At 47.4% G+C, this 25,085-nt stretch overlaps 2 protein-coding genes across 4 annotated transcripts in view; one reads left to right on the top strand and one right to left on the bottom strand.

Annotated features, from left to right (window-relative positions):
- Positions 1 to 770: 770 nt before the first annotated feature.
- Positions 771 to 10,511, top strand: LOC308460496 (glucose-6-phosphatase catalytic subunit 1-like). Of its 2 annotated transcripts, XM_080976984.1 has the most exons (6): positions 994 to 1,069; positions 2,679 to 2,707; positions 3,894 to 4,003; positions 4,093 to 4,198; positions 7,046 to 7,161; positions 8,972 to 10,511. In XM_080976984.1, the coding sequence occupies exons 2-6, from the start codon at positions 2,694 to 2,696 to the stop codon at positions 9,478 to 9,480; spliced, it is 855 nt and encodes a 284-aa protein (XP_080833110.1). In that variant the 5' UTR covers positions 994 to 1,069; positions 2,679 to 2,693; the 3' UTR covers positions 9,481 to 10,511. The 2 variants fall into 2 exon arrangements, with proteins under 2 accessions (XP_080833109.1, XP_080833110.1); XM_080976983.1 differs by lacking the exon at positions 2,679 to 2,707 and having other exon boundaries at positions 771 to 1,069.
- A 1,040-nt stretch (positions 10,512 to 11,551) lies between these two features.
- Positions 11,552 to 25,085, bottom strand: part of LOC308460473 (putative protein PTGES3L) — a 33,985-nt gene continuing 20,451 nt past the window's right edge. For both annotated transcript variants that reach the window (XM_080976922.1, XM_080976920.1), the window contains 8 exons: positions 23,580 to 23,736; positions 23,379 to 23,495; positions 20,392 to 20,522; positions 17,340 to 17,406; positions 14,743 to 14,834; positions 13,824 to 13,878; positions 12,967 to 13,061; positions 11,552 to 11,787 (listed from right to left, as the gene is read on the bottom strand). In XM_080976922.1, the coding sequence (XP_080833048.1) occupies positions 11,652 to 11,787; positions 12,967 to 13,061; positions 13,824 to 13,878; positions 14,743 to 14,834; positions 17,340 to 17,406; positions 20,392 to 20,522; positions 23,379 to 23,495; positions 23,580 to 23,736 (850 nt within the window). In that variant the 3' untranslated portion in view covers positions 11,552 to 11,651. The remainder of the gene's footprint in view (positions 11,788 to 12,966; positions 13,062 to 13,823; positions 13,879 to 14,742; positions 14,835 to 17,339; positions 17,407 to 20,391; positions 20,523 to 23,378; positions 23,496 to 23,579; positions 23,737 to 25,085) is intronic.

Consider the following 25,085-nt stretch of genomic DNA (forward strand, 5'->3'; position numbering starts at 1 on the left):
CTAAGGATGATTGTAAAGGTAAAGGGACCCCTGACCATTAGGTCCAGTCGTGGCCGACTCTGGGGTTGCGGCGCTCATCTCGCTTTATTGGCCAAGGGAGCCGGCGTACAGCTTCCGGGTCATGTGGCCAGCATGACTAAGCCGCTTCTGGTGAATCAGAGCAGCGCAAAGAAGCGCCATTTACCTTCCCGCCGGAGCGGTACCTATTTATCTACTTGCACTTTGACGTGCTTTCGAACTGCTAGGTTGGCAGGAGCAGGGACCGAACAACGGGAGCTCACCCCGTCGCGGGGATTCGAACTGCCAACCTTCTGATCGGCAAGTCCTAGGCTCTGTGGTTTAACCCACAGCGCCACCCGCGTCCCTAGGGATGATGGTAGTTGTAGTCAAAAATACAGCTGGAGGGCCGAGTTTGGCCATCACTGGCTTAGACCCATGCACTGCGCAGAAACTCTATGGCAGTTAAGGTGATTTGTCAGCTCTCGCTGTCTTGCTAATTTCTCCAGAAAGAGACATTATTATATTCAACTGTCACGGCTTTCCCCCCAAAGTCCTGTGAATTGTAATTCAGTGAGTATGCTGAGAATACTATATAATAAAACTTGGGTTCCATAGGAAATGACATTTAAGTAGTTCTGAGTGGTGCAGCAATGCCCTCTAAAACAGGAGCACTGACTCGTGCAAACAAACACACACTTTGCTTCATGTTGCAGCCTCTGTCAATATTTTTTTGGAGAGGGGAGGCAGTTAAGGATCAAAGATCAGGGGTTTCGGATACAATAAAGGCTCAGTGGCTAGGGAAACGAGCAAGAGCTAAGGTGGGAGAAGACAATCCCTGCTGAAGTTGCACCATGGACCTTCTGCACAGCGCAGGGGTCCAGGCCACCAGCTACCTCCAGGAGAACTTCATGGGCTACCAGGACTGGTTTGTCTTCATCTCCACAGTCGCTGACCTCAAAACTACTTTCTTTGTCTTCTTCCCCATCTGGTTCCAGCTGAAGGAGGAAGTGGGAATCCGACTCATCTGGGTGGCTGTGATCGGTGATTGGTTGAACCTGGTTTTCAAGTGGTGAGCGCGGAGTCTAAGAATCCTGATCACCCCATTTGAGGGTCAGGAACAAGTTCTCTTCTCGGTCATATTGCCCAGACAGAGACCACAGGGGCTCCCCTCCCCATTCCCTGTAGTCCCAGTTCTTAATCTGAGCCAGGACTCTGTCCTGGACACTGTTTTCCAGGACTATGCAAAGTAGCAATTTAGGTTTGGTCTGAACATAATGTCAAAGCTTAGCTTGATATTATAAAAAGAACCCCGTTGTCCAGATTTTGATGCTGTTTTCCAGGGCCAGAGCAAACCATAGTTTACTGGTTCAGATGTGATGGCAAACTATGGTTTGACCCAAACTAAGAAGGAGCTAATTAAGCTGAGCTTGTGTGGAGCGGAAAGGGGCAGGAGCAAGCAGGCAGGTCTCTTTCCAGGCCCATTCTTGTAGTGCTAAATCACAGCTTTGCATTTCATATGAATCCTCTCCCGGAGAATGCCTTTGACTGCTTCCAGAATGAATTCCCTGCACTGCTGACCACCCACAGCCTGGGTGTGAGGAGTCATGGAGGAGATGGTCGAATCCTGAAGACGATTGGGAGGAGCTTGGGGAGTTGGAGCTGGACAATCCTGGGTGCGGGAGGTAGATTTGGGATCCCGAAAAGTGTCCGAGGCTGAGGAGCAGGCTAGCAGTCAAGTGTGTGGAGAGCTAGATCCAGAGGAACTGGAGTCAAGGAGGTTGGCAAAGGAGTGCCCTGCCCTTGTGGCATCAGACACCCCAAGTCTCACACTTCTGTTGCCTCCTCCTGTTGGTAAGGAGCCTCTGGGGAGGAAACAGAGTAAATTGGGTGCTCAGTTGCTTCTGACAAAACCTCCATCTCCAAAGACACAGAGACTCTGGCATGGGTGTGAATAGACCTCGCAAACTCAACCCATTCCGTGCCCATTAGCTTGTCCGTGCCTAGGACTCCGACTGCTTGCTTCACCAATGCTGTGCCCTTCCTGCTACTCAAAAGGAAGATGGAGGGGGCATGTCGCTTGTTGGATCAACATGTCAACATATTAGCTTGGGTTTAGCCATCTATCTAGAGCAGGGGTAGGCAACCTAAGGCCCAATCGCCATCTCAATCCGGCCTGCGGACTGTCCGGGAATCAGCGTGTTTCTACATGAGTAGAATGTGTCCTTTTATTTAAAATGCATCTCTGGGTTATTTGTGGGGCCTGCCTGGTGTTTTTACATGAGTAGGATGTGTGCTTTTATTTAAAATGCATCTCTGGGTTATTTGTGGGGCATAGGAATTCGTTCATTTCCCCCCCAAAAAAAATATACTCCGGCCCACCACATGGTCTGAGGGACGGTGGACCGGCCCATGGCTGGAAAAGGTTCCTGACCCCTGATCTAGAGTTCTTATATACCTGCTGCACCTTATAAGCTGCGCCTTGCCTAGTTACCGATCTGATTTACGTTTTAAAACCTTCGTCGGAAACTGGACTGGGAGTTTGACTTCTCCGTCTGGTGGCAAGGGCCAGGGCAGTTGTGGGGTAATCAAACTTTCTTTCTTTTCTTTTCTTTTTTGGAAAGGAAGCACTCCTTGGTTCACTTGCTTGAGTAATATGGAATAATTTATTTGTTCTGTAGGTGCTTTCCCATGGCATGGTCTGGACATTGTAAGTGGCTCTGGGGAGAAGTTTTGCCTTTGTGTCAGGAAGGAGACTGAATTATCTTTGGTACTTTCAAACACTGTGATTCTATGAATCCTCCATTTCCAGAATTTGCCCTAAAAAAGCAAATCATGGGATTGTGATTAACTTAAGAAGTAGCCAAATGTACATAATTTTCTTTGATTTTCCTCCTTTTTCCCCTCCCTCCCCTCCCTTTTTCTTCTTTTTGCAAAATGTAGTTTTATTTTGTAGAATTAAATGAAAATTGCTTCATCATGGATTGGCGATTCAGATTTGTTGTTTGATGGTTTTTAAACATGGATAGACTACCTTTCTATTAAAATACTATTCAAAGGGCTTTCAAAGAATTTTAAAAACCATCTAAGAACAACAGAAAGAAGCACAGGCAACTCATAATAAAGGCCTTTTTTCAATTTAAAAGATCTCAATAAATAAAATCAGGTATTAAAAACTGTAGCAAGGAATTAAAAATGAAAGCAATATTAATTAAATGTGAATGTCTATAAGAGGAAGAGAGAGGGAGAGGAAATGTGGCAGGGAACTAGAAGTCTTGAGTACAAAATAATCACACCAGTCTTTTCCAGTTCCTGAAGCCTTTAACAGTAGGATGCAAGTTTGTTACTACCCTGAAAACATGGAAGGCTAGGTTTTTGTTTTTCTTCTGAGATGGATTTACTGAGGTAACTGGAATAGGCAGTGGCAATTTCTTTTTTTTTTTTTAAATGATATTTATTAAAGTTTCAAAGAATACAAAAACAAAAAATAAAAAATACAAGAAAATACAAAATACAGAAAAAAGAATAAAGTTTTTAAGATATAACAAAAAAAAGAAAAATAAAGAAAAACATACAAGATAAAAACAGTTAAAAACACGTTAACTTTCCATAGCATATCTTCCTTACACTTATTTCCCCGGACCTCCTCATACCTCCCTTTTTTGTATTCCAGTTCAGTTTGTTAGTTCAGCAAATCCTTACCATTAAGCTTTTACCCATTTGTAAACCTTTTTTCGTATCTCTTAAAGCATTATAGCTGGAAACCACTTAGTTTCTATCCAACATCCTTCTAAGATTCCTTAATTGGCAGTGGCAATTTCTTGCCTCCTAGCCTATCTTACATCTTCTGGTTTCTGGGGGCCCAACCACCACTCCTTAATCTTCCCTCCTTACAGGATCCTGTTTGGACAGAGACCTTACTGGTGGGTACGTGAGACCGATTACTACGGCACCGCAACACCCCCTGCGATCCAGCAGTTTCCCATCACCTGTGAAACTGGCCCAGGTGAGGTTGAAGCTGCCTCCTCTTCTCCCTGTCTTTAAGTGGCTGTAAGACCTCCCCCTTTCATTTACACTTGTGTCTCTCCCCTCCAGGCAGCCCCTCTGGTCACGCCATGGGGTCTTCTGGGGTCTACTATGTCATGGTGACAGCCCTGCTGTCGCAACTCTTGCCGCTGCAGAGAGAGACCTTGGCTTCCAGGTGAGGCCCCTGCTCTCAACCTGCACCAACACTATTAACAAAATTAAAATAAAAATTCCTTCCAGTAGCACGTTAGAGACCAACGAAGTTAGTTATTGGTATGAGCTTTCGTGTGCATGCACGCTTCTTCAGATACACTGAAACAGAAGTCACCAGACCCTTATATATAGTGAGAGGGTGGGGAGGGGTATTACTCAGAAGGGTGGTGGGAATGGGTGATTGGCTGATAGGTGTGGTTAACCTGTTGACGACTGTTAACGACTGCAATTGGTCTTACAGGAAAAAGCAAGGGGTAAGATGGCTCAAAATAGCTTTATCATGTATAATGAGATAAGAATCCAATGTCTCTATTCAGACCAAGTCTCTCCATGGTTTTAAGTTTGGTAATAAGTTGCAATTCAGCAACTTCTCTTTCCAGTCTATTTCTGATTTTAGTTTAGTTTAGTTTAGTTTTTAGTTTAGTTTAGTTTAGACTACGGCAGACCAACACGGCTGTACAGACCAACCTGTAACTAGAACCATCAGTATTAGTATACCACCCTATACATGCAGGTCTCAGATGTTCAGAACAGCTGGGACCTTACTTTTAGGAAGACAATGTGATGCTATCTCAACAGGAGAGCATCTCAGAACAACTTTGCTCCTCCATACTTCCAAGGAGACAAAAACTGCTGCCCCCGGGGTGTAATGACAATCTAGTGCAAATACTGTTAATGGGTGGTTCCCTAGACCAGATGAATGGGAGGTTGCCTGCTCTTGATGGGGTTACGCTCCCTCTGAAGGAGTGGGTACACAGTTTGGAGATGCTTCTGGAGCCTTTGCTGTTACTTGAGGCTCAGGTGGCCTTAATGGCTTGGAGTTCCTTCCATCAGCTTCGGCTGGTGGCCCAGCTATGCCCCACCTGGACAGGGATAACGTAACTTCTATGGTCTACGCTCTTGTAACGTCAAGGTTAGATTACTGAAACACGTTATATGTAAGGCTGCCTCTGAAGACGACTCGGAAACTTCAGCTGGTGCAGAATTCAGCAGCCAGGTTGCTCACGGTTTGAGCATATTACACCGATCCTGGCCTGACTGTACTGAATGCCAATTAGTTTCAATTCAAAGTGCTGGTTTAGCCTTAAACAGCTCAGGACCACAATACCTCAAGGACCGCCTCTCTCCATATGAACCTACCCAGACCCTGAGATCATAATCTTAGGCCCTTGTACATGTGCCTCCTCCATGAGAGCTCTAGAGAGTGGCAATACGAGAGCAGGGCCTTTTCAGTGGTAGCTCCCCATTTGTGGAATGCTCTCCCCTGGGAGGCTCACCTGGCGCCTTCATTACATATCTTTAGGAGCCAGTAAAAAACATCCCTTTATCCCCAATTGAGCAATCTATGGCATTTTAAATGTGTTTATGGGAGGGGGTAGGGGAAAGGGGGGAGGTTGTTTTGTTATTGTTTATATTATATGTTATGTGTTTTATATTGTATTTTTATGCTGTGAACCACCCTGAGATCTGCGGATTAAGGGTGATATACAAATTTAATCAATAATAACAATAATGTTAATGGCAGTACAATATAGAAAAATGGAAAGATATGAAGGCTGTCAGTCTGCCACAGGGTGAATTGGTCAGAGCCCTGATAAGTTAGCATTTAAGATAATTGCAATTAAACATTACCTCAGCAAAAGGGGGGGGGTTCTTTTTTTAATAGCCTCTACGTTGCCTTTCTATGCAAAATCTCGCTTCAACGTGTCTTTGAATTTCAGCTTACTGAAATTCTGTCCAGTTTTGGAATATTGGGAATATTTATGAGCAGGATGAGACATCCTGCTGTACCACTCCTCCCATGAGCCACAGCCAGCTTGGGCAATGGTGAGGGATGCTGTAGTCCAGCAACATAGAGAGGAATAAGGTCCACTATCCCTGCTTTTTGAAGGGTCTGTTGAGTAGATCATCTTGAAACCATCCCATGGTAAATTCACACAAATTGTGGGATGCAGCCTTTGACCGCAGTGGTTGTGGGAGACAAGTTCGCTGTCAGGGGCTGGACTGAGGAGGAATGGTGAGGGCCCTCCCTTTCTCCTGAACCTCCCCAAGAACAGGAGGACAGTATAGATTTAGAACAGTGGTTTGCAGAAGGTCACAGTTCAGAGGCTGCAGAGGGGAGAAGCTGAGAAATACTGGGGGAGCAGCAGGAAGAAGCAGCACCAGGGAAGAGACAGCTGACAGACTCAGTGTCTTTGGAAAGCATTCCTGACCCCCCCTCTCCAGGACCAGACGAGCATTGAGGGTAGTAGAACAAAAAGCTCAGACGCAGAAAGCTATTAGCCGGCACGGGGTTACGTAGAATAGGAGAGACGTAGGGGGTGGGACTTTACTTGGAGCAATGCCATTATCTAGGGGAGACCGCATTCCTTCGTCTCTCTCTGTGACTATTGAATATATTACTTGGTAAGAACTCCTGATTTCTCTGCTTCTTGGCTGCCACTGGGGGAGGGACTGAATTCCCTGAAGCCTGACATTCGCTGACTCTTGCCATTAGGGCTGCGGCTACAGAACTGGCTTTCTCAAGCAAGGCAATCTTTTCCTCAGCAAGAGAGAGAGAGAGAGAGAGGAATCGTGGCTCTAGCTCTCAAAGATTTAGATCAGCCTTTCTCAACCTGTGGGCCCCCAGATGTTGTTGGACTACAACTCCCATCACCCCTAGCTAGCAAGGCCAGAGCTCAGGGATGATGGGAGTTGTAGTCCAACAACATCTGGGGGCCCACAGGTTGAGAACCGCTGATTTAGATGGTGGCGTGGTAAGATAATTCCTGCTTTTGCTCTGGTCTGAACAAGTCCCCCTCACTCCCAGGTGTCTGCGTGGTCTCCTCTGGGCGGGATTCTGGACTGTGCAGGTCTGCGTCTGCTTATCTAGAGTCTTCCTCGCTGCACACTTCCCACACCAAGTGATCTCAGGTGTGATCTCGGGTGAGTTTTTCCTAGGCTTTTAGCTGCACAACGAAATTTCTGCGCACCAGCGAAAAGGCCTTTATGCACTAGAAACAGAAGACGGTTGGAAGGTGTGTGTGTACTGGCCTCGATCCAGTATACCTGAAGGAGCGTCTCCACCCCCATCATTCTGCCCGGACACTGAGGTCCAGCGCCGAGGGCCTTCTGATGGTTTCCTCACTGTGAGAAGCCAAGTTACAGGGAACCAGGCAGAGGGCCTTCTCAGTAGTGGCGCCCGCCCTGTGGAACGCCCTCCCTTCAGATGTGAAGGCAGCCCTGTTTAGGGAAGCTTTTAATGTTTAATAGACTATTGTATTTTAACATTCTGTTGGAAGCCACCCAGAGTGGCTGGGGAAACCCAGCCAGATGGGCGGGGTATAAATAATAATAATAAATTATTATTATTATTATTATTATTATTATTATTATTATTTTATTATAGAGTCAAACAATATGCATGTTGCTAACATTTGTCTTGGGGTGGTGGTGGTGGAGGCAGCCTAGATTGCCAGCTGTGGCTCACAGAATCATAGGGTTGGGAGGGACCCAAAGGAGTCAAACGCCCAGCAATGCACGAATATGCAGTTGTCCCATACAGAGATTGAACTAGCAACCTTGGATCCAAGTTGATCTTTGACTGGAGTCAGGAGGAAATAATTTTACCCCAGGCCAAATTGAATACAGTGGTGCCCCGCAAGACGAATGCCTCGCAAGACGGAAAACCCGCTAGACGAAAGGGTTTTCCGTTTTTGAGTTGCTTCGCAGGACGAATTTCCCTATGGGCTTGCTTCGCAAGACGAAAATGTCTTGCGAGTCTTGAGATTTTTTCCCCGCTTTCCCCCCCTTTATCTAAGCCGCTAAGCCTTTAATAGCCTTTTAGCAGCTAAACCGATAAGCCTTTAATAGCCGCTAAACCGCTAATAGCGCTAATCCATTAAGCCGCTAATAGGGTTGCTTCGCAAGACGAAAAAACCGCTAGACGAAGACTCTCGCGGAACGGATTAATTTCGTCTTGCGAGGCACCACTGTATTGTTGTTGGTGACTTGTAACCTTGCTCTCTGCTGTGATATGTGTGGCATGCTTTGCTTGTAGGAATCATCTGGAACCACTGCTGTATAATGCTCTCCCCAGGGACACCTGCCTGGCGCCATTCCTTTGGCACCACACAAATGATTTTTGTTTTCCTGGGAATTTGGGCAGTGCCAATTATATCATAGGGACATGGGTGGCGTTGTGGGTTAAACCACAGAGCCTAGGACTTGCTGATCAGAAGGTCGGCGGTTCAAATCCCCGCGACGGGGTGAGCTCCCGTTGCTCGGTCCCTGCTCCTGCCCACCTAGCAGTTCGAAAGCACGTCAAAGTGCAAGTAGATAAATAGGTACCGCTCTGGCGGGAAGGTAAATGGCGTTTCCGTGCGCTGCTCTGCTTCGCCAGAAGCGGCTTAGTCATGCTGGCCACATGACCCGGAAGCTGTATGCCGGCTCCCTCGGCCAATAAAGCGAGATGAGCGCTGCAACCCCAGAGTCGGTCACAACTGGACCTAATGGTCAGGGGTCCCTTTACCTTTTTTGGACCCTTGTGGGCACCCCATGTCCAGGTTCAAGGAGACACAGATGGGCCGCGCATAGCATTTGATAACCAACGCTTTGATGCACTAAATGGCCAACTGCTTATTCTCTAAAGTTCAACTCCCACTCAGCCCTATATCCACAACTCTGAAGGGAGAGGCGTTGTGTGGATGCGTTTGTGGATATTCCGGCTAAACAGAACCGTCTCTCCCCTCCTCAGGGATGCTGGTGGCAGTGTTCTTTGAGCACGTCCGCTCCATCTACAACGCCAGCCTGAGGAGATACGTGGGCACCACTTTCTTCCTCTTTGGCTTTGCCCTGGGCTTCTACCTGCTGCTCAAGATGCTGGGGGTGGACCTCCTGTGGACGCTGGAGAAGGCCCACAAGTGGTGCGAGCGGCCAGAGTGGGTCCATATCGACACGACGCCCTTTGCCAGCCTGCTTCGCAACCTGGGCATCCTGCTGGGCCTGGGACTGGGCCTCAACTCTCCAATGTACACGCAGAGCTGCAAAGGGAAGCGAAGGCAGCGGCTGGCCTTCCGCCTCAGCTGCATCGTTTGCTCCCTGTCCGTCCTGCACCTGTTTGATTCCTTCGAGCTGCCCACCGACAGGGAGAACTTGTTCTACATCCTCTCCTTCTGCAGGAACACCTGCGCTCACATCTGTGCTGTGGCGCTGATCCCCTACTGCATCTCCTGGCTCTTCCGGCAGACAAAGAAAGACGCATAGGGGGCAGAAAGTTTGGAACGCAGCCTTCTTGGACGTGGTTCTCCTGTTCCAGCTCTTGCAAGGGCCCTCGGGACTCGGGGCTAAAGCTTTACAAAACTTAGGAACGTTGCCGACTCTTTTGTGGGAGATGGAACCGAGCTCCTCTACAGATCAATGAATACGAGCTCCCCCAGGTTAGCATCAAGAACATTCTGACATCCAGGCAGGAACACCACGAAGGACAGATACAGTGGTACCTCTGGTTACATATGCTTCAGGTTACATACGCTTCAGGTTACAGACTCCGCTAACCCAGAAATAGTACCTCGGGTTAAGAACTTTGCTTCAGGATGAGAACAGAAATCGTGCTCCGGCGGCAGGGCGGCAGCAGGAGGCCCCATTAGCTAAAGTGGTGCTTCAGGTTAAGAACGGACCTCCGGAACGAATTAAGTTCTTAACCCGAGGTACCACTGTACATAGAAAGCTGCCTTACATCAAACCATACTGTTGGTCCATCTAGACTGGCAGCGGATCTCCAGGATTACAGGCAAGGTTTTCTCCCAGTCCTACGGTGACAGGTGTAAATGTGTGTTGTGAAAAAAAAATCTTCAGAGTCCAAACTTGAACAGAAAGATAGATGAAGTTCCTTTCCGTTTTAAAGCAAGCTGGGGGGTATCTTGGGCATTCAATAGTAGTTTTTGCTGCAACCGATTGTTCTTTCTGCTCTCTGTTCTGGTGCCTTCTCTTGGGTTTCTTCCTGTCTCTCACTTTGAATGTATACACGCTTCTCCTTATTTGTCCCTATTCCTCTACCAGCCACAAGTCTCAGTCTTTCCTCTTTGTCATCTCACTTCAGTCTTGGATATCTGCATTTTGCCCTCTGTTCCAATTTAGTCTTGTGGGTTTTGTGGATGATTATTCCTAATATGCCTTCCATTGGCACAATATAGGTAGAAGACCCAAGTCTCTCCGGTAATGGTGGGTGTGTGGCTTTCTTATGTTAAAGGATGTCTTTTACTAGCAATACAACCCTAAGCAAACTTTCCAGGAAATGAATCAATGCACTGTCATATTGCTCAAGAAACAAAGTCACGTACAGTGGTACCTCGAATTACAGACGCTTCAGGTTACAGACGCTTCAGGTTACAGACTCCGCTAACCCAGAAATAGTACCTTGGGTTAAAAACTTTGCTTCAGGATGAGAATAGAAATTGTGCAGCGGTGGCGGGAGGCCCCATTAGCTAAAGTGGTACCTCAGGTTCAGAACAGTTTCAGGTTAAGAACGGACCTCCGGAACGAATTAAGTACTTAACCCGAGGTACCACTGTATTCAACAACTTCTAGGTTAGCAAGAAAACTCTGGCGGACAGTAGTAAAGGTAAAGGGACCCCTGACCATTAGGTCCAGTCGTGACCGACTCTGGGCTTGCGACGCTCATCTCGCTTTATTGGCCGAGGGAGCCGGCGTACAGCTTCCGGGTCATGTGGCCAGCATGACTAAGCCGCTTCTGGCGAAGCAGAGCAGAGCATGGAAATGCCGTTTACCTTCCCACCAGAGTGGTACCTATTTATCTACTTGCACTTTGACGTGCTTTCGAACTGCTAGGTTGGCAGGAGCAGGGACCGAGCTGTGCTTAATGCCCAAACATATCTGACTCCCTCCTGACAGTGGGGAAGTACTTGGTGAGGTTTACTCCTCCATAAGCACATTTTAAGATACAAACATTTAGCAATATCTGCCTTTGGGGCACCTTGGCTGTAGCGTGCAGGGAGCCTCCAGAGGCCCAGCTGAAGTGGTCAAAAAGAAAGAGAAAAGAAGTAGCAAACACCCGCGGGGCTTGATTTGGGATCAAGACCGATTTGGGGACGTGCAAAAATCAGTGCAAGGTCTCAGAGGGACTCTCTATGTCTTTCTCCAGCATTAACAGGGGGAAGTTCCTTCTAGGAAAGACAGCATTGGCTTCCAGGAATGCTTTCCCTATCCATCCCTCACTTTTACCCCCCCCCCCTTGAAATCTCTCAGTTCACTGCTGTTTCCAAGTCAGACCACCAGTCTCCTTTGTTGACACTGCCACACTGAAAGCAAGAACACAAAGGGGGAGGAATCCTTAAGTTTATTACTTTACAGTCCTTAAGAACGGTGGCTCGGTTTTCATATTCACAGTGCGCCATTTACTCCCGTTGTCCATCCCATCACTGCTCTGTGCTCCGTTCGCTGACAAATGTCCGCAGGAGGGCTTCCACCTCTGGCCGCCGGCTCATCCGCATGGCTTTGCCCTGGTAGCGGCCCCGCTTCCCAGCCCCTTTTCCTTCCAGCAGTTCCGCCACCCTTGGGGGAAGAACAGGAACAGGGTCAGACTAGCTTCTCCTTGCCCCACATTTGCTTTGTTGGTCAATGGGCTCTCATAGAGTACAGTGGTACCTCAGGTTACAGACGCTTCAGGTTACATACACTTCAGGTTACAGACTCTGCTAACCCAGAAATAGTGCTTCAGGTTAAGAACTTTGCTTCAGGATGAGAACAGAAATCGGGCTCTGGCAGTGCAGCGGCAGCAGGAGGGCCCATTAGCTAAAGTGGTGCTTCAGGTTAAGAACAGTTTCAGGTTAAGAACGGACCTCCGGAATGAATTAAGTTCTTAACCCGAGGTACCACTGTACAGTCGTATCTTGGCTTCCAAATGCCTTGGTATGCGTGCGTTTTGGCTCCCAAGCGCCGCAAACCCAGAAGTGAGTGTTCCGGTTTGCGAACGTTCTTTGGAATCCGAACATCCGATGCGGCTTCCGACTGAGTGTAGGAAGCTCCTGCAGCCAATTGGAAGCCGCACCTTGGTTTTCAAACGTTTTTGGAAGTCAAACGAACTTCTGGAATATATTCCAAGAGCCACGCCTAGGGCTGGGTGATCTCTGGTTTTCAACATTGCGCTATATCACAAGCTCCACATTGCAATATACCAAAAGAGCACAATGTTTGAAATAGGGATGGAACTATATAGAGCAGGCATAGGCAAACTCGGCCCTCCAGATGTTTTGGGACTACAGCTCCCATCATCCCTAGCTAACAGGACCAGTGGTAAGGAATGATGGGAATTGTAGTCTCAAAACATCTGGAGGGCCGAGTTTGCCTATGCCTGATGTGGAGGCATTGGCCGGCTTCATGATTTTTCCCACACTGTGAATTTTGCATAGCAAACACACACACACACACACACACACACACACACACACACGATTCATGATCAACAATGATGAAGCCAATATCGTGATATGGACTTCAAATCGGTTTTGGATGATATACTGCTATATCGCCCAGCCCTAGCCATGGCCTAGCCTGCCTGATTTGTTTCAGCCCTGCAACCGCTACATGAATTTGCTTGTCTCTCTCTTTCAAAGACTCCCAGAAAACTGTGATTCTTTTCTTCCCGACCGACCAAAATGAACATCCATGCTCCCTCCCCAACACACACACCAATCCAGGCCTGAATTTATCCAGCTGGCTTGAGTGACTCACCTGGGGCCCAGTTTCTCCACAGCGTCTGGGGGTCCCGCGAGCAGAAAAAGCCCAGCTGCTTTTTCATCTCCCACAGATAGGAAAAGGAGGCTTTCCTGCTGGAAGAAGGTTGTTTACAACAACAAAATATTCAACGAAGAACACACACACTTTATAATAATCTGATGCAGAGAGTCATAATAAAACATAACATATGGAGGTCCACAGGTAAACAGACCGTGCCATAAATGGAAATGTCACCAAGCTAATGAATAAAGCTTTTAATCTTTCGGGGTGTAAGCAGTAGTCATGGATGCAAGAATCAAACCAATTTAGCTTATCTGGGGCAGTCAGAATCCTGGAAACTGTAGGTGTGTGGAGGTACACTATTTGTTCTCAGGATTCTTTGTGACATCACCTCTAAATATATGGTGTGGATGTGACTTTAAATTCAGTGATATTTTCTAAATTTTGCTATGATCTCTTTATTCTTAATTGGTATTTGGTAGCGTCACATAGCGGTATTTTAACCACAGAAGTTGGAACAAAACTGTTCCTATTTTCTAACTGCAGGTGCTTATTGAATCAATTCTATCTCCTCCTCCTTTATATCACATTAGATTTTATAGCTACTCTGCACGCTGTGAGCTGCTACTTCTGTAACCAGCTGTCTTAATTTTAATTTCACTTTTGATGTGTCAGCTGCATGATCTGAAACAACAATTAAGTTTTTAAAGGCCTGACTGGATCTGATTTGTGTTGAGATGATACACTGGAGGTGGGAACCTTTCCAGCTCAAAGTAGGGAGCCTTCAGCACCTCTCAAAACACCACTATATCCGGTGCCAAAGCTCAGAGAAACAAGAGAGAGAGACTCACCCCCGCGCCAATCTCATTCGCAATGATGTTCATGAACTCAGAATCACCGTCTTTCCTGCAAGAGAGGGAAAATGCGAACAATCCAGATTGAGGAAGCGAGCCAAGAATAAGCCCTCCAGCTTGCGCCTCCGTTTAAATGGGTCCCGGCCACACCCCCACCAGCCAGCTGATTGGCTGGCTGGCTGGTTGCTGTTGCGGCCGGGATCTCCTGGGCAACGCGGGACTTCGTCCCCCACCCCCGGAGGAGAGTGGGTGGCCACGCGGTCCACCGCAACTCCTCCCCACGGTGAAGTGGAGCGGACTTCCCCATCCCAAGACCTGAGAAAGCAGGATGCAAAATGCTACCTCTGCCACACCTTTCCCTACAATAGGTCCACTAGCCCCGCGAGAAAGAAACCAGTAACGACTAGACTGGCTTAAGCAAAAAAAAAAAAAAAAAAAGGATTAATAATTCATTTGGGTTGCATTGATCCACAGTGCGTGTGTGTTTTTCTAATTAAAAAAATATATAACACACAATTTTGCTTTGACGGGCCTCAAAAACCTGTACAGTGGTACCTCGGGTTATATACGCTTCAGGTTACAGACGCTTCAGGTTACAGACTCCGCTAACCCAGAAACAGTACCTCGGGTTAAGAACTTTGCTTCAGGATGAGAGCAGAAATCGTGCTCCAGCAGCAGTGGTGCTTCAGGTTAAGAACAGTTTCAGGTTAAGAATGGACCTCCGGAACGAATTAAGTACTTAACCCGAGGTACCACTGTACAGGTAAGGTGAGTGGGAACAGCAGTTTCTAAATGGGAGTTAAAAAATCAGCTGTACCTTTCAAGTGGCAAAGTAGAAAGCATCCAGAATTTTCCTCTTTTTTTCTGGGTATTTTAAAGTCACCCCATGCAAACCCAACATGACCTTTCCCCTCACCTGTGCAAGACAAGAACAGGTTCCTGATCCAGGTTGTTTTTTAAACTCTGAGCTGTGAGGACAGCTAAATCCCTCAGCAGGTTCAAGTTGCTCTGAAAGAGAAGTAGACGTCGGAAAGTGGACATAGCAGTGGAGCGTGTTTTCATGGTGCCGTGGGGAGGGGGGAGCTCGTGTGTGCTGGGGTGCGGGGGTGAACAGAGCCTGCCGCATGCTGGCCCGGCCGTCGCCGCTGGCAAAACCGGAGCAACACCAGCCCTGAGCCACTTTGCAAGGTGGGATCTGTTCAGATCCCAGCCTCACAAAGCGGGACAGGGCTGACTTGGGGAGGTGGGGTGCCCCCCGGAAAAATGTGCCTAGGGCAATCACCCTGGGAACCCACCACCCCTCTGTTCCAATACTCAACCAAGAGTGATGGGATGGAGCAGGCAGGGAATTTCTGGCAAAGTCTTCCTGAACTCTGGTTCTGATTGCTGTCTTACTTCCCATGGCCTTCCTACAGGCTGCTTACTGGAGTCTGATCTCAGCTGCTGCCTGCATGACCCACAGATGATCATGTGGTTGTTATCATTACAGTGGTACCTCTGGTTGCGTATCCTTTGGGTTACGCACACGGCAAACCCGGAAGTATTTTTCTGGGTTTCACCCCGCGCGCATGCGCAAAGCGCTCTACCGCACCACGTGCATGCGCAGATCAGGCACTTCCAGTTGAGAATTCCTCGGGATCTGACCGGAGCTCTGGAACAGATCCCATGTGCAACTGGAGGTAAGGGTAAAGGGGACCCCTGACCATTAGGTCCAGTCGTGGCCGACTCTGGGGTTGCAGCGCTCATCTCGCTTTATTGGCCAGCATGACTAAGCCGTTTCTGGTGAACCAGAGCAGCGCACAGAAATGCTGTTTACCTTCCCGCCGGAGCGGTACCTATTTATCTACTTGCACTTTGATGTGCTTTCGAACTGCTAGGTTGGCAGGAGCAGGGACCAAGCAATGGGAGCTCACCCCATCGCGGGGATTCGAACCACCGACCTTCTGATTGGCAAGCCCTAGGCTCTGTGGTTTAACCTACAGCGCCACCCGCATCTCATGCAAGTGGAGGTACCACTGTATTATTATTATTATTATTATTATTATTATTAGCAGTAGCAATAGTAGTAGTAGTATACTGCCCTTCATCCGTAGATCTCAGGGCAGTTCCCAACATAAAAACACCAGAGATGGAAAGAAGATAAAGTCCCTGCCAGAGAAGAATGGTAGATCAAGTTGATGGACTATGTCAAAATGGCTAAAATGACCGGAAGAATCAGAAATCAGGAAGGCCAAAATTTTAATAATGGGGAAAATTTATAACTTGTCTTAAAGATCACTGTCAACAGTTTAAATCATTAGTAGGGTTGGAATATTGCTTGTAGTTTAATGGTGAATTTTGGATACAACGGAGAGATAAAAGATTTGGATTATTACAAAAGATGCAGGAGGAAATGATTAACAATAGGAACCCACAAAGGGGAGGAGGGAAGTCCATGAGATTCCTTGGAATCTTGTTATTATGTTGTATGTTGGACAAGTGACTGTAAAATTTTAATCTGAAAAGCCAAATAAATAAATTTATTTTTAAAAAAATAAAAACACAGTATAAAAAACAGAAAACACATAATAAAAATAATGAGCAATCTCCCATTAAAAGCTTGTTGGTGGCTCTCTCTGCTCCCAATGGAATAGGGAACCTTTTTTTCTAACCAATGTCTGTCAATGTCCCCATGGCCAACCTCACGGGAGTCACATACCAATGCTGAGCCGGGACAGAGGCAAAATTGGGTAGGGCAACAGCTGTGGCTACACAGGCAGGCTGCATTTCAACTGCACGAAAGTCAAGACGTTTTGACATATGCCCACCCATGTCTCCCCACTCCAAGCAAGCAAGAGGCTTTCTCGCAGTTCAAGGGCACATTCCAGCCAGGCAGAAACTGTCTGAAGGGGAGGGCAGAGAAGGGCCATAGCTTGGGGATACTGGGTGTGGCGTGGGAAGACTCCTGATGTTCAGATAGAAAGCTGCCTGTTATGCCTACCGGCGTGGGTTGCTCGAGAGCGAACAGGCAAGATCCCGATTGGTCTTTCAAAGGCTTTATTATTGGTGCAAAAACATTTACAGTGCAGGACGCCTCAATTCCATGTCTTGCTCAGTCACTAGCAGAATCTGAGAGTGGGCGGTCCTTAAACTTTCCCCGGCAGAGTAGTCTCTTGACCCCCATCCGACGCCTCCCCTCTCTGCGCGTAAACCTACTGCACAGGGAAGGCGTGGGTAAAGGGGGACCTGCCTCCCCCCCCCCCCGCTTTGCTCAGGCACGGTGTCTTGGCTCTCTCTTGTATCCTCCGAGTCCTGCATCTCTTCCCCACTAGAGGCGGGGGCTTCCCTCCTCCGCTGAGGAAGTGCTGCTTCCCACGATCTTTGGAGGCTCCCTGCAATCCAGCTGCCCTCCCACCTCTCGCCTCTGAGCTGATGGCAGTTCCCTGACACCGCCTTTGACCTTTCGGGACCTGGGATTCCCCACCATGGCTCCAGAAACATTCACAGAGGAACGTGGCCATTGCTCAACTGTACCTTCTGAAGCAGCTTCAGAGAGTTCTGTAGCCTCTTTACAGCTTCCACGTGCTCTTCGGGGCCAGTCCTAAAACGACAAAGGTAACCAGATGCCTTCAGGGAGGGTTGGTACATCATCTAATAAGACTACAAGCTTGGTGATGAGGGAGGAAAAGGTGGGAGGAAGTGAAACAGCTTGTGCTCAGTGGAGATGCACAACTGAACTGAGGGCCAATACCAACAGCTGTATTGTTTAGAATAGGTAAAGGTAAAGGCAGCCCTGACCATTAGGTCCAGTCGTGACCGACTGGGGTTGCGGTGCTCATCTCGCTTTATTGGCCGAGGGAGCCGGCGTACAGCTTCCGGGTCATGTGGCCAGCATGACTAAGCCGCTTCTGGCGAACCAGAGCAGTGCACGGAAACGCCGTTTACCTTCCCGCCAGAGCGGTACCTATTTATCTACAGTGGTGCCTCGCAAGACGAAATTAATCCATTCTGCGAGTCTCTTCGTCTTGCGGTTTTTTCGTCTTGCAAAGCACGGCTATTAGCGGCTTAGCGGCTATTAGCGGCTTAGCGGCTTTAAGAAAAAGGAAACAAACTCGCAAGAACTTGCAAGACGTTTCGTCTTGCGAAGCAAGCCCATAGGGAAATTCGTCTTGCGGAACGACTCAAAAAACGGAAAACTCTTTCGTCTTGCGCGTTTTTCGTCTTGCGAGGTACCACTGTACTTGCACTTTGATGTGCTTTTGAACTGCTAGGTGGGCAGGAGCAGGGACCGAGGAACGGGAGCTCACCCCGTTGCGGGGATTCGAACTGCCGACCTTCTGATCAGCAGGTCCTAGGCTCTGTGGTTTAACCCACAGCGCCACCCACGTCCCTATAATTGTTTAGAATAGGCATCCCCAAACTCGGCCCTCCAGATGTTTTGGGACTACAGTTCCCACCATCCCTGACCACTGTGTCAGGAGCTCGTCCTACACTCAAGTAGGACGCTGGTAGAGACACATGCCCGCCTGGCATGTTCTCTCCCTCCTGGTTGATCGTTCGGGAGCTTCAAAAGCTTTCTTCTGCCTGAACATCACAGCGACCGATGTCAACAGACGTCGGCACACTTAGGGATCCGCAGAGTGTTCGCAGTTTGCGTGACAGACCTCCTCAGCAACTCAGCATTTTGGCTAATTATTTTATTTACATATAAACACACACGGAGCACTACAACATGGCTCCCTCTCTCTCTCTCTAGCATCAGACAGCAAAGAGAAAGAACAAAGGACTTCACGGTCCCACTTCACGGAACACAGTAACACAAACGTCCTGTCTCCGTCACTTCCCACTCTGTGGAGTCAAAACATACACCGTCATGTGAAAGACAACAATCTTACGACTGCAATCATGGAGCAGGAATTCTAACACACTGGTCCTGTTAGCTAGGGATGATGGGAGTTGTAGTCCCGAAACATCTGGAGGGCCGAGTTTGGGGATGCCTGGTTTAGAACGTAAGAAAGGCCTGCTGGATCAAGCTAATGGCTCATCTGGTCCAACATCCTCACAGTGGCCACTCAGATCCCTGTGGGAAGCTCTCAAGAAGTACATTTCTGAGCACAATTCAACGTCTTGGGGCTGACCTTTAAAGCCCTAAACGGCCTCGGCCCAGTGTACCTGAAGGAGCGTCTCCAGCCCCATCATTCAGCCCGGACACTGAGGTCCAGCTCTGAGGGCCTTTTGGCGGTTCCCTCACTGCAGGACATGAAGCTACAGAGAATAAGGCAGTGACCTTCTATTATTAATATTATTATTATTATTATTATTATTACAGTGGAACTTTGGTTGTCAAACGCCTTGGAAGCTGAATGTTTTGGCTTTCAAACGCCAACAACCCGGAAGCGAATGCTTCCATTTTCGAACGCGCCCCTGAGGTTGAACGGCTTCCCAGGTGCGTTTCTCCATTTTTCCAATGGATTTTGCCGACCAGCCACTGCGCCTCGGTTGTCAAACGTTTCATTAGTCGAACGGTCTTCCGGAACGGATTACGTTCGACAACCAAGGTTCCACTGTATTATTATTATTTGTATATTGCCCTTCATCTGTAGATCTCAGGGCAGTTGCCAACATAAAAACACAATATAAAAAACAGAAAATGCATAATAAAAATACTGAATGGTCTCCCTCCCTATGGAACGCCCTCCCATCAGATGTCAAGGACATAAACAACTACAGTGGTACCTCTGGATGCGAATGGGATCCGTTCTGGAGCCCCGTTCGCATCCTGAAGTGAACGTAACATGTGACTGCGCGTGCGTGGGTCGCGTTTCGCTGCTTCCGCGCATGCACGTGACGTCATTTTGAGCGTCTGCGCATTCACGAGCGGCGAAACTCGGAAGTAACACGCTTCCGCGGAGCACAACCCGAAAATATTCATCCCGAAGCTACTTCAACCGGAGGTATGACTGTATCCGACTTTTAGAAGATGCCTGAAGGCAGCCCTGTATAGAGAAGTTTTTAATGGTTTAAAACATTTAATCTTTTAATGCTTAATGTGTTCTAATTGAAGCAGCCCAGAATGGCTGGGGCAACCCCATCAGGTGGGTAGCATATATTATTATTATTATTATTATTATTATTATTATTATGACCCAAGCATAAGAACATTTTCTCCTCTTGTGGTTTCCAGCAACTGGTATTCAGACACAGTGCTGGCTTCAGAGTGTGCAGGCAGATCACAGCCCTTGTGGCTTGTAGCCACTGAAAAACTTATCTTCCATGAACTTGTCCCATCCCCTTTTAAAACCATTGTTTGGGAACAGTTATCTTTAAATCCATTTACGGTGTGGCTGTTGAAACCCTTCCGCTACTCATCCCGAGCCCTAAGATCAGACCAGAAATAACTGGCCCAACTTCTATAAACAACCAATTTGCCTATACAACTCACTATTTCTTGCCTTGAGGGAAAATCCCCACCTTTGTGTGCTTTTCCTTTCGAGAGTTCAAATGAAATTTGAAGGCCACTGGGTTTCCAATCACCCTTCTGGGACTTTGGTTTCATTCCCTGGGACAGGAGAATACAAATACTTGCTTAAGCAGTGATGTGAAGGACTTCTCGGTTGCATGGCTTCGCTCCAAAGTTTTCAGCACTCGGTTCCCAGCGAGGAAAACTAAGTTGGTCTTGTTCTTCTTCCCTTTTTCGGTGCCCAAGAGCTTAACCATCTTCAAAAGACAAACACATTCGTCTTGAGTGGTAAAATACTACATCTGCATGCATCTTTTTTAAAATTCTTCAATACGGTCAATGACCAGGAAGCAATTTATAAAATATGACATTAAGAGTAGTATTGTGCTACAAGTAACAGTAAAAATATGGCCAATTCACAGAATTGGTGCCTATATTTATGACCAGGTTTCGAGTTTTAAGTTTTTAAAATTCAATTCAGGAGTCGCTACTGTTTATTATCGTTCCTTCGGTGTTTACAGTTTGTACTCCTTTGTAGACATCATTGCTCATCTTATTCTTGTTGCAATGTAACAGTACTTTGCCACGGACCTGATAATTTCGGGCTCTTTGTCAGCTAAGAGGTGTCTGATATAGGTGTCGTCTGTACTACGAGGTATTTTCCTCAGAATCGGTTCGATCAGCTCTTTTCTTGAGTCTCGATATAATGGGCAGTATAAGATGACATGCCCAATGGTTTTGATTTCATTGCTGTTACAGGGACATAATCTTTGTTCGATCGGTATTTTATTGTATCTTCCCTCTAAAAGAGCTGAAGGGAGAGCGTTAAAGCGGGCCCTGGAAAATGCCCATCGGTGTTTAGCGTTGTCTAGAACTTTGAGATAGTTTGCTAGATGGGGCCTTTGGGAATTGTATAGAAGTTTATAAGTTATCGGAAGTTGGTTAAAGTCATTTTGGGTTTCAATGTCCCTGAGTCTTTCTTTGATTATGTTCTTGGCCCTTCCCCTTTCTAAACTTAATAAATACTCTGGGGAGAGACCATATGTGGCCAATTTTCTGAGGATGCCCTTCAACCAGCTAGATTGGAATTTGTCAAGAAGCATCAGGGAAAGTAAATCTGCATGCGTCTATCCTGTCCCTTATATTGAAAGTGGGAAAAGGTCCAAGCTCAGTGGTAGAACATCTTTTAATGTTTGATGTATTACAGTATTTTAATTTTTTTTTGGAAGCCGCCCAGAGTGGCTGGGGAAGCCCAGCCAGATGGGCGGGGTATAAATAATAAATTATTATTATTATTATTATCTGCCTTGCAAGGTCCCAGATCCATACCCTGGTATCTATCTCCAAGTGAAGATTTCTGCCAGAAACCTTGCAGAGTCTGTGCTGGGCAGTGGAAATAATCCACTGTTTACACATTGGTCTGATTTAGTGAAGGAAACTTCCTATAGTTCTACGCGTCCAGGCATTCGTTAGAAAAGTATAGGCAGGTAATTTAAAATAAGGATGATTCCCCAATTACTTCACTATCTGAAGGAAGGAATCACTTGTAAAATTTCTGGCTGACCACTGACAAGCAGCAGAGAAGCCTTGTTAGAAAAAAAGGCGTCCAAATTGATTTACAATCCCTGGTATCTCTGGGTAGGGCCGGGAGAGAGATCCCTGCCTGAAATCCTGGACACTGAGCTAGCTAGACCAATGGTATAGATCACATAGATAGAGAGAATCTTTATTTGCATCAGCCACTAGCCATAGCAATAAAATAAAATGTACTGAAGATAGCGGTAAAAACATAACTATACAAAATACATTTGGGGGGTTTACGTCAATAATCAAATAAAAGATCTCATTCTAATTGCCCCCGCTAAAAACATTGCAGTTTTTGCTGTCACCTGATCATCTTGATCTACTAAAAGGACTCTATAGCAATGTTTGAGCAACCTGGCGTGGACAGTATTGGAGGGGTAATAACCTCACTCCTCAAATCTTTATAAAGAGTGCAGGCCAGAAGCACATGACCCGCTGACTCAATACTGTCATCTCCACAGGGAGATAACCATTTTTCCAGTGGAATGTTTTGAAGTCAACCCTCAAGTACAGCCGAAGGCAGTATATTCAATCTTGTGAAAGTGAAGACGCGCCTGCATTTTGGAATTGCTAAATTTTGCAAATAGGGTGCCAAAGTGTCAAAACGATTAGGTGGAAAAGAATCATACAGTGGTGCCCCGCAAGACGAATGCCTCGCAAGACGAAAAACTCGCTAGACGAAAGGGTTTTGCGTTTTTTGAGTCGTTCCGCAAGACGAATTTCCCTATGGGCTTGCTTCGCAAGACGAAACGTCTTGCGAGTTCTTGCGAGTTTGTTTCCTTTTTCTTAAAGCCGCTAAGCCGTTAATAGCCGCTAAGCCGCTAATAGCCGTGCTTCGCAAGACGAAAAAACCGCAAGACAAAGAGACTCGCGGAATGGATTAATTTCGTCTTGCAAGGCACCACTGTACCATGGACAAAATTTCCTTACTGTGGCCAGACTATCCTGTCGCTCAATATCATATAGTAAACGTACCCCTGACCATTAGGTCCAGTCGTGACGGACTCTGGGGTTGCGGCGCTCATCTCGCTTTACTGGCCGAGGGAGCCGGTGTACAGCTTCCGGGTCATGTGGCCAGCATGACTAAGCCGCTTCTGGCAAGCCAGAGCAGCGCACGGAAATGCCATTTACCTTCCTGCCGGAGTGGTCCCTATTTATCTACTTGCACTTTGACATGCTTTTGAACTGCTAGGTTGGCAGGAGCAGGGACCAAACAACAGGAGCTCACCCCATCACGGAGATTCGAACTGCCGACCTTCTGATCGGCAAGTCCTAGGCTCTGTGGTTTAACCCACAGCGCCACCCGCATCCCCAATATCATATAAGGCGCTGTCTAATTAAATTATTTGCTTTACTGAAGCTCAGAGTTACACCAATGGCAGCTTCTCATGTGTCACGAAGGGGCAGAATGTGTTCTCACAACAGATGTGAGTGGCAAGGCAGTCCTGTGCTCATTTGTGAGGGGGTCCAACCTGGCAAAAACCTTGATTCTGGTGCTGCAAGCCACACCCCGCCCCCATGACTCTCACCTGCAGGTCACTGAGATTAGAGATATGCGTGCCACAACACATATTGGCATCGACACCCTCGATGCTTATAATCCGCACAGGCCCCGTGTGGTCGTCCGGCAAGCCACGGCTCCTCACCTGCAATGCAGTGCAAGGTTAAGAGAACCAAACGTAGCAAACTTCACTCCCTCCTCTTGCCTTAGCCCGCACGCTCTTGCTTACCAGCTCAACTTCAGGGTCGCCCACTGCCAGCTCTTGCACCACCACCGGGATCCTGGCTCGGATTCTGTCATTCACGCTCTGCTCAAGGGCTGCCACCTGATCTGCTGTCATCGAGGGGGTGTCCAGCTCTATAGTGCTTCGTTGGCGACCCAGCTCCCTGTTGAGGGTGGGAGAGAGCAAATAGCATGTTCCCCAAGTCACACGGGAGATAGCTCTGGGTGCACAAGAGAGCTCCCTCTGTCCCCAGCCCTCCAGCATCGTCCTCTGAGGAAGGGTTACTGCACAGAAACTAGGCTAAGCCTGCCATCCTCTGTGCGTTTTCCCTGGGAACAAAGCCCTATTCAAGATATAATAATAATAATAATAATAATAATAATAATAATAACAACAATAATAAATTTTATTTATACCCCGCCCTCCCCAGCCAAGGCTGGGCTCAGGGTGGCTAACAAGCAATAATAAAAACAAGCTGAATGAATACAACTTAAAAACAAGATTAAAATACAACATTAAAATATTGAAACATTAAAATGCAGCCTCATCACAGGAGGAGAAAGGAAAAAAGAAAGGCGGGGAGGGAATCAAATTGGCTCCAAGCCAAAGGCCAGGCGGAACAACTCTGTCTTACAGGCCCTGCGGAAAGAAATCAGATCCTGCAGGGCCCTGGTCTCATGGGACAGAGCGTTCCACCAGGCCGGAGCCAGCGTTGAAAAGGCCCTGGCTCTGGTTGAAGCTAATCTAACTTCCTTAGGGCCCAGGACCTCTAGGGTGTTGCTATTTATGGACCTTGAGGCTCTCCGTGGGGCATACCGGGAGAGGCGGTCCCATAGGTACGAGGGCCCTAGGCTGTGAAGGGCTTTAAAGATCAAAACCAGCACCTTAAACCTGACCCTGTACTCCACCGGGAGCCAGTGCAGCTGGAAAAGCACTGGGTGAATATGCTCCCATGGCAGAGACCCCGTGAGGAGCCTCGCTGCAGCATTCTACACCCGCTGGAGTTTCTGGGACAGCTTCCCAGATGATACATCTTCATGACTACACAATGATTTCATTTTAACCTTTGCTTCTGGATTAAAGCAACAACAACATATTCCTTGTCAGTTAACAATGCAACGGTACCTCTGGTTGCAAACAGGATCCGTTCCGGAGCCCCGTTCGCAACACGAAAGGAACGCAACCCTCGTCTGCACGTGTCGCGATTCGCCACTTCTGCGCATGCACGTGACGTCATTTTGTGCGTCTGCGCATGCGGCGAAACCCGGAAGTAACCCTTTCTGGGTCGCCGCGGGACGCAACCTGAAAATGCGCAACCTGAAGCAAACGTAACAAGAGGTATGACTGTATTAAGTCTGTAGGAGATTTGCTGGTATAGGAAATTGTGGAAGTGACTTCTCAATAGGACTCTGTGGGGAAAGGAAAAACTTCTAATATTAATAATATAATAATTTATTATTGATACCCCACCCATCTGGCTGAGTTTCCCCAGCCACTCTGGGCAGCTTCCAA

The sequence above is a fragment of the Podarcis pityusensis genome (genome assembly GCF_964106645.2).
Source record: "Podarcis pityusensis genome assembly, chromosome: 13".
Taxonomy (NCBI): domain Eukaryota; kingdom Metazoa; phylum Chordata; class Lepidosauria; order Squamata; family Lacertidae; genus Podarcis; species Podarcis pityusensis.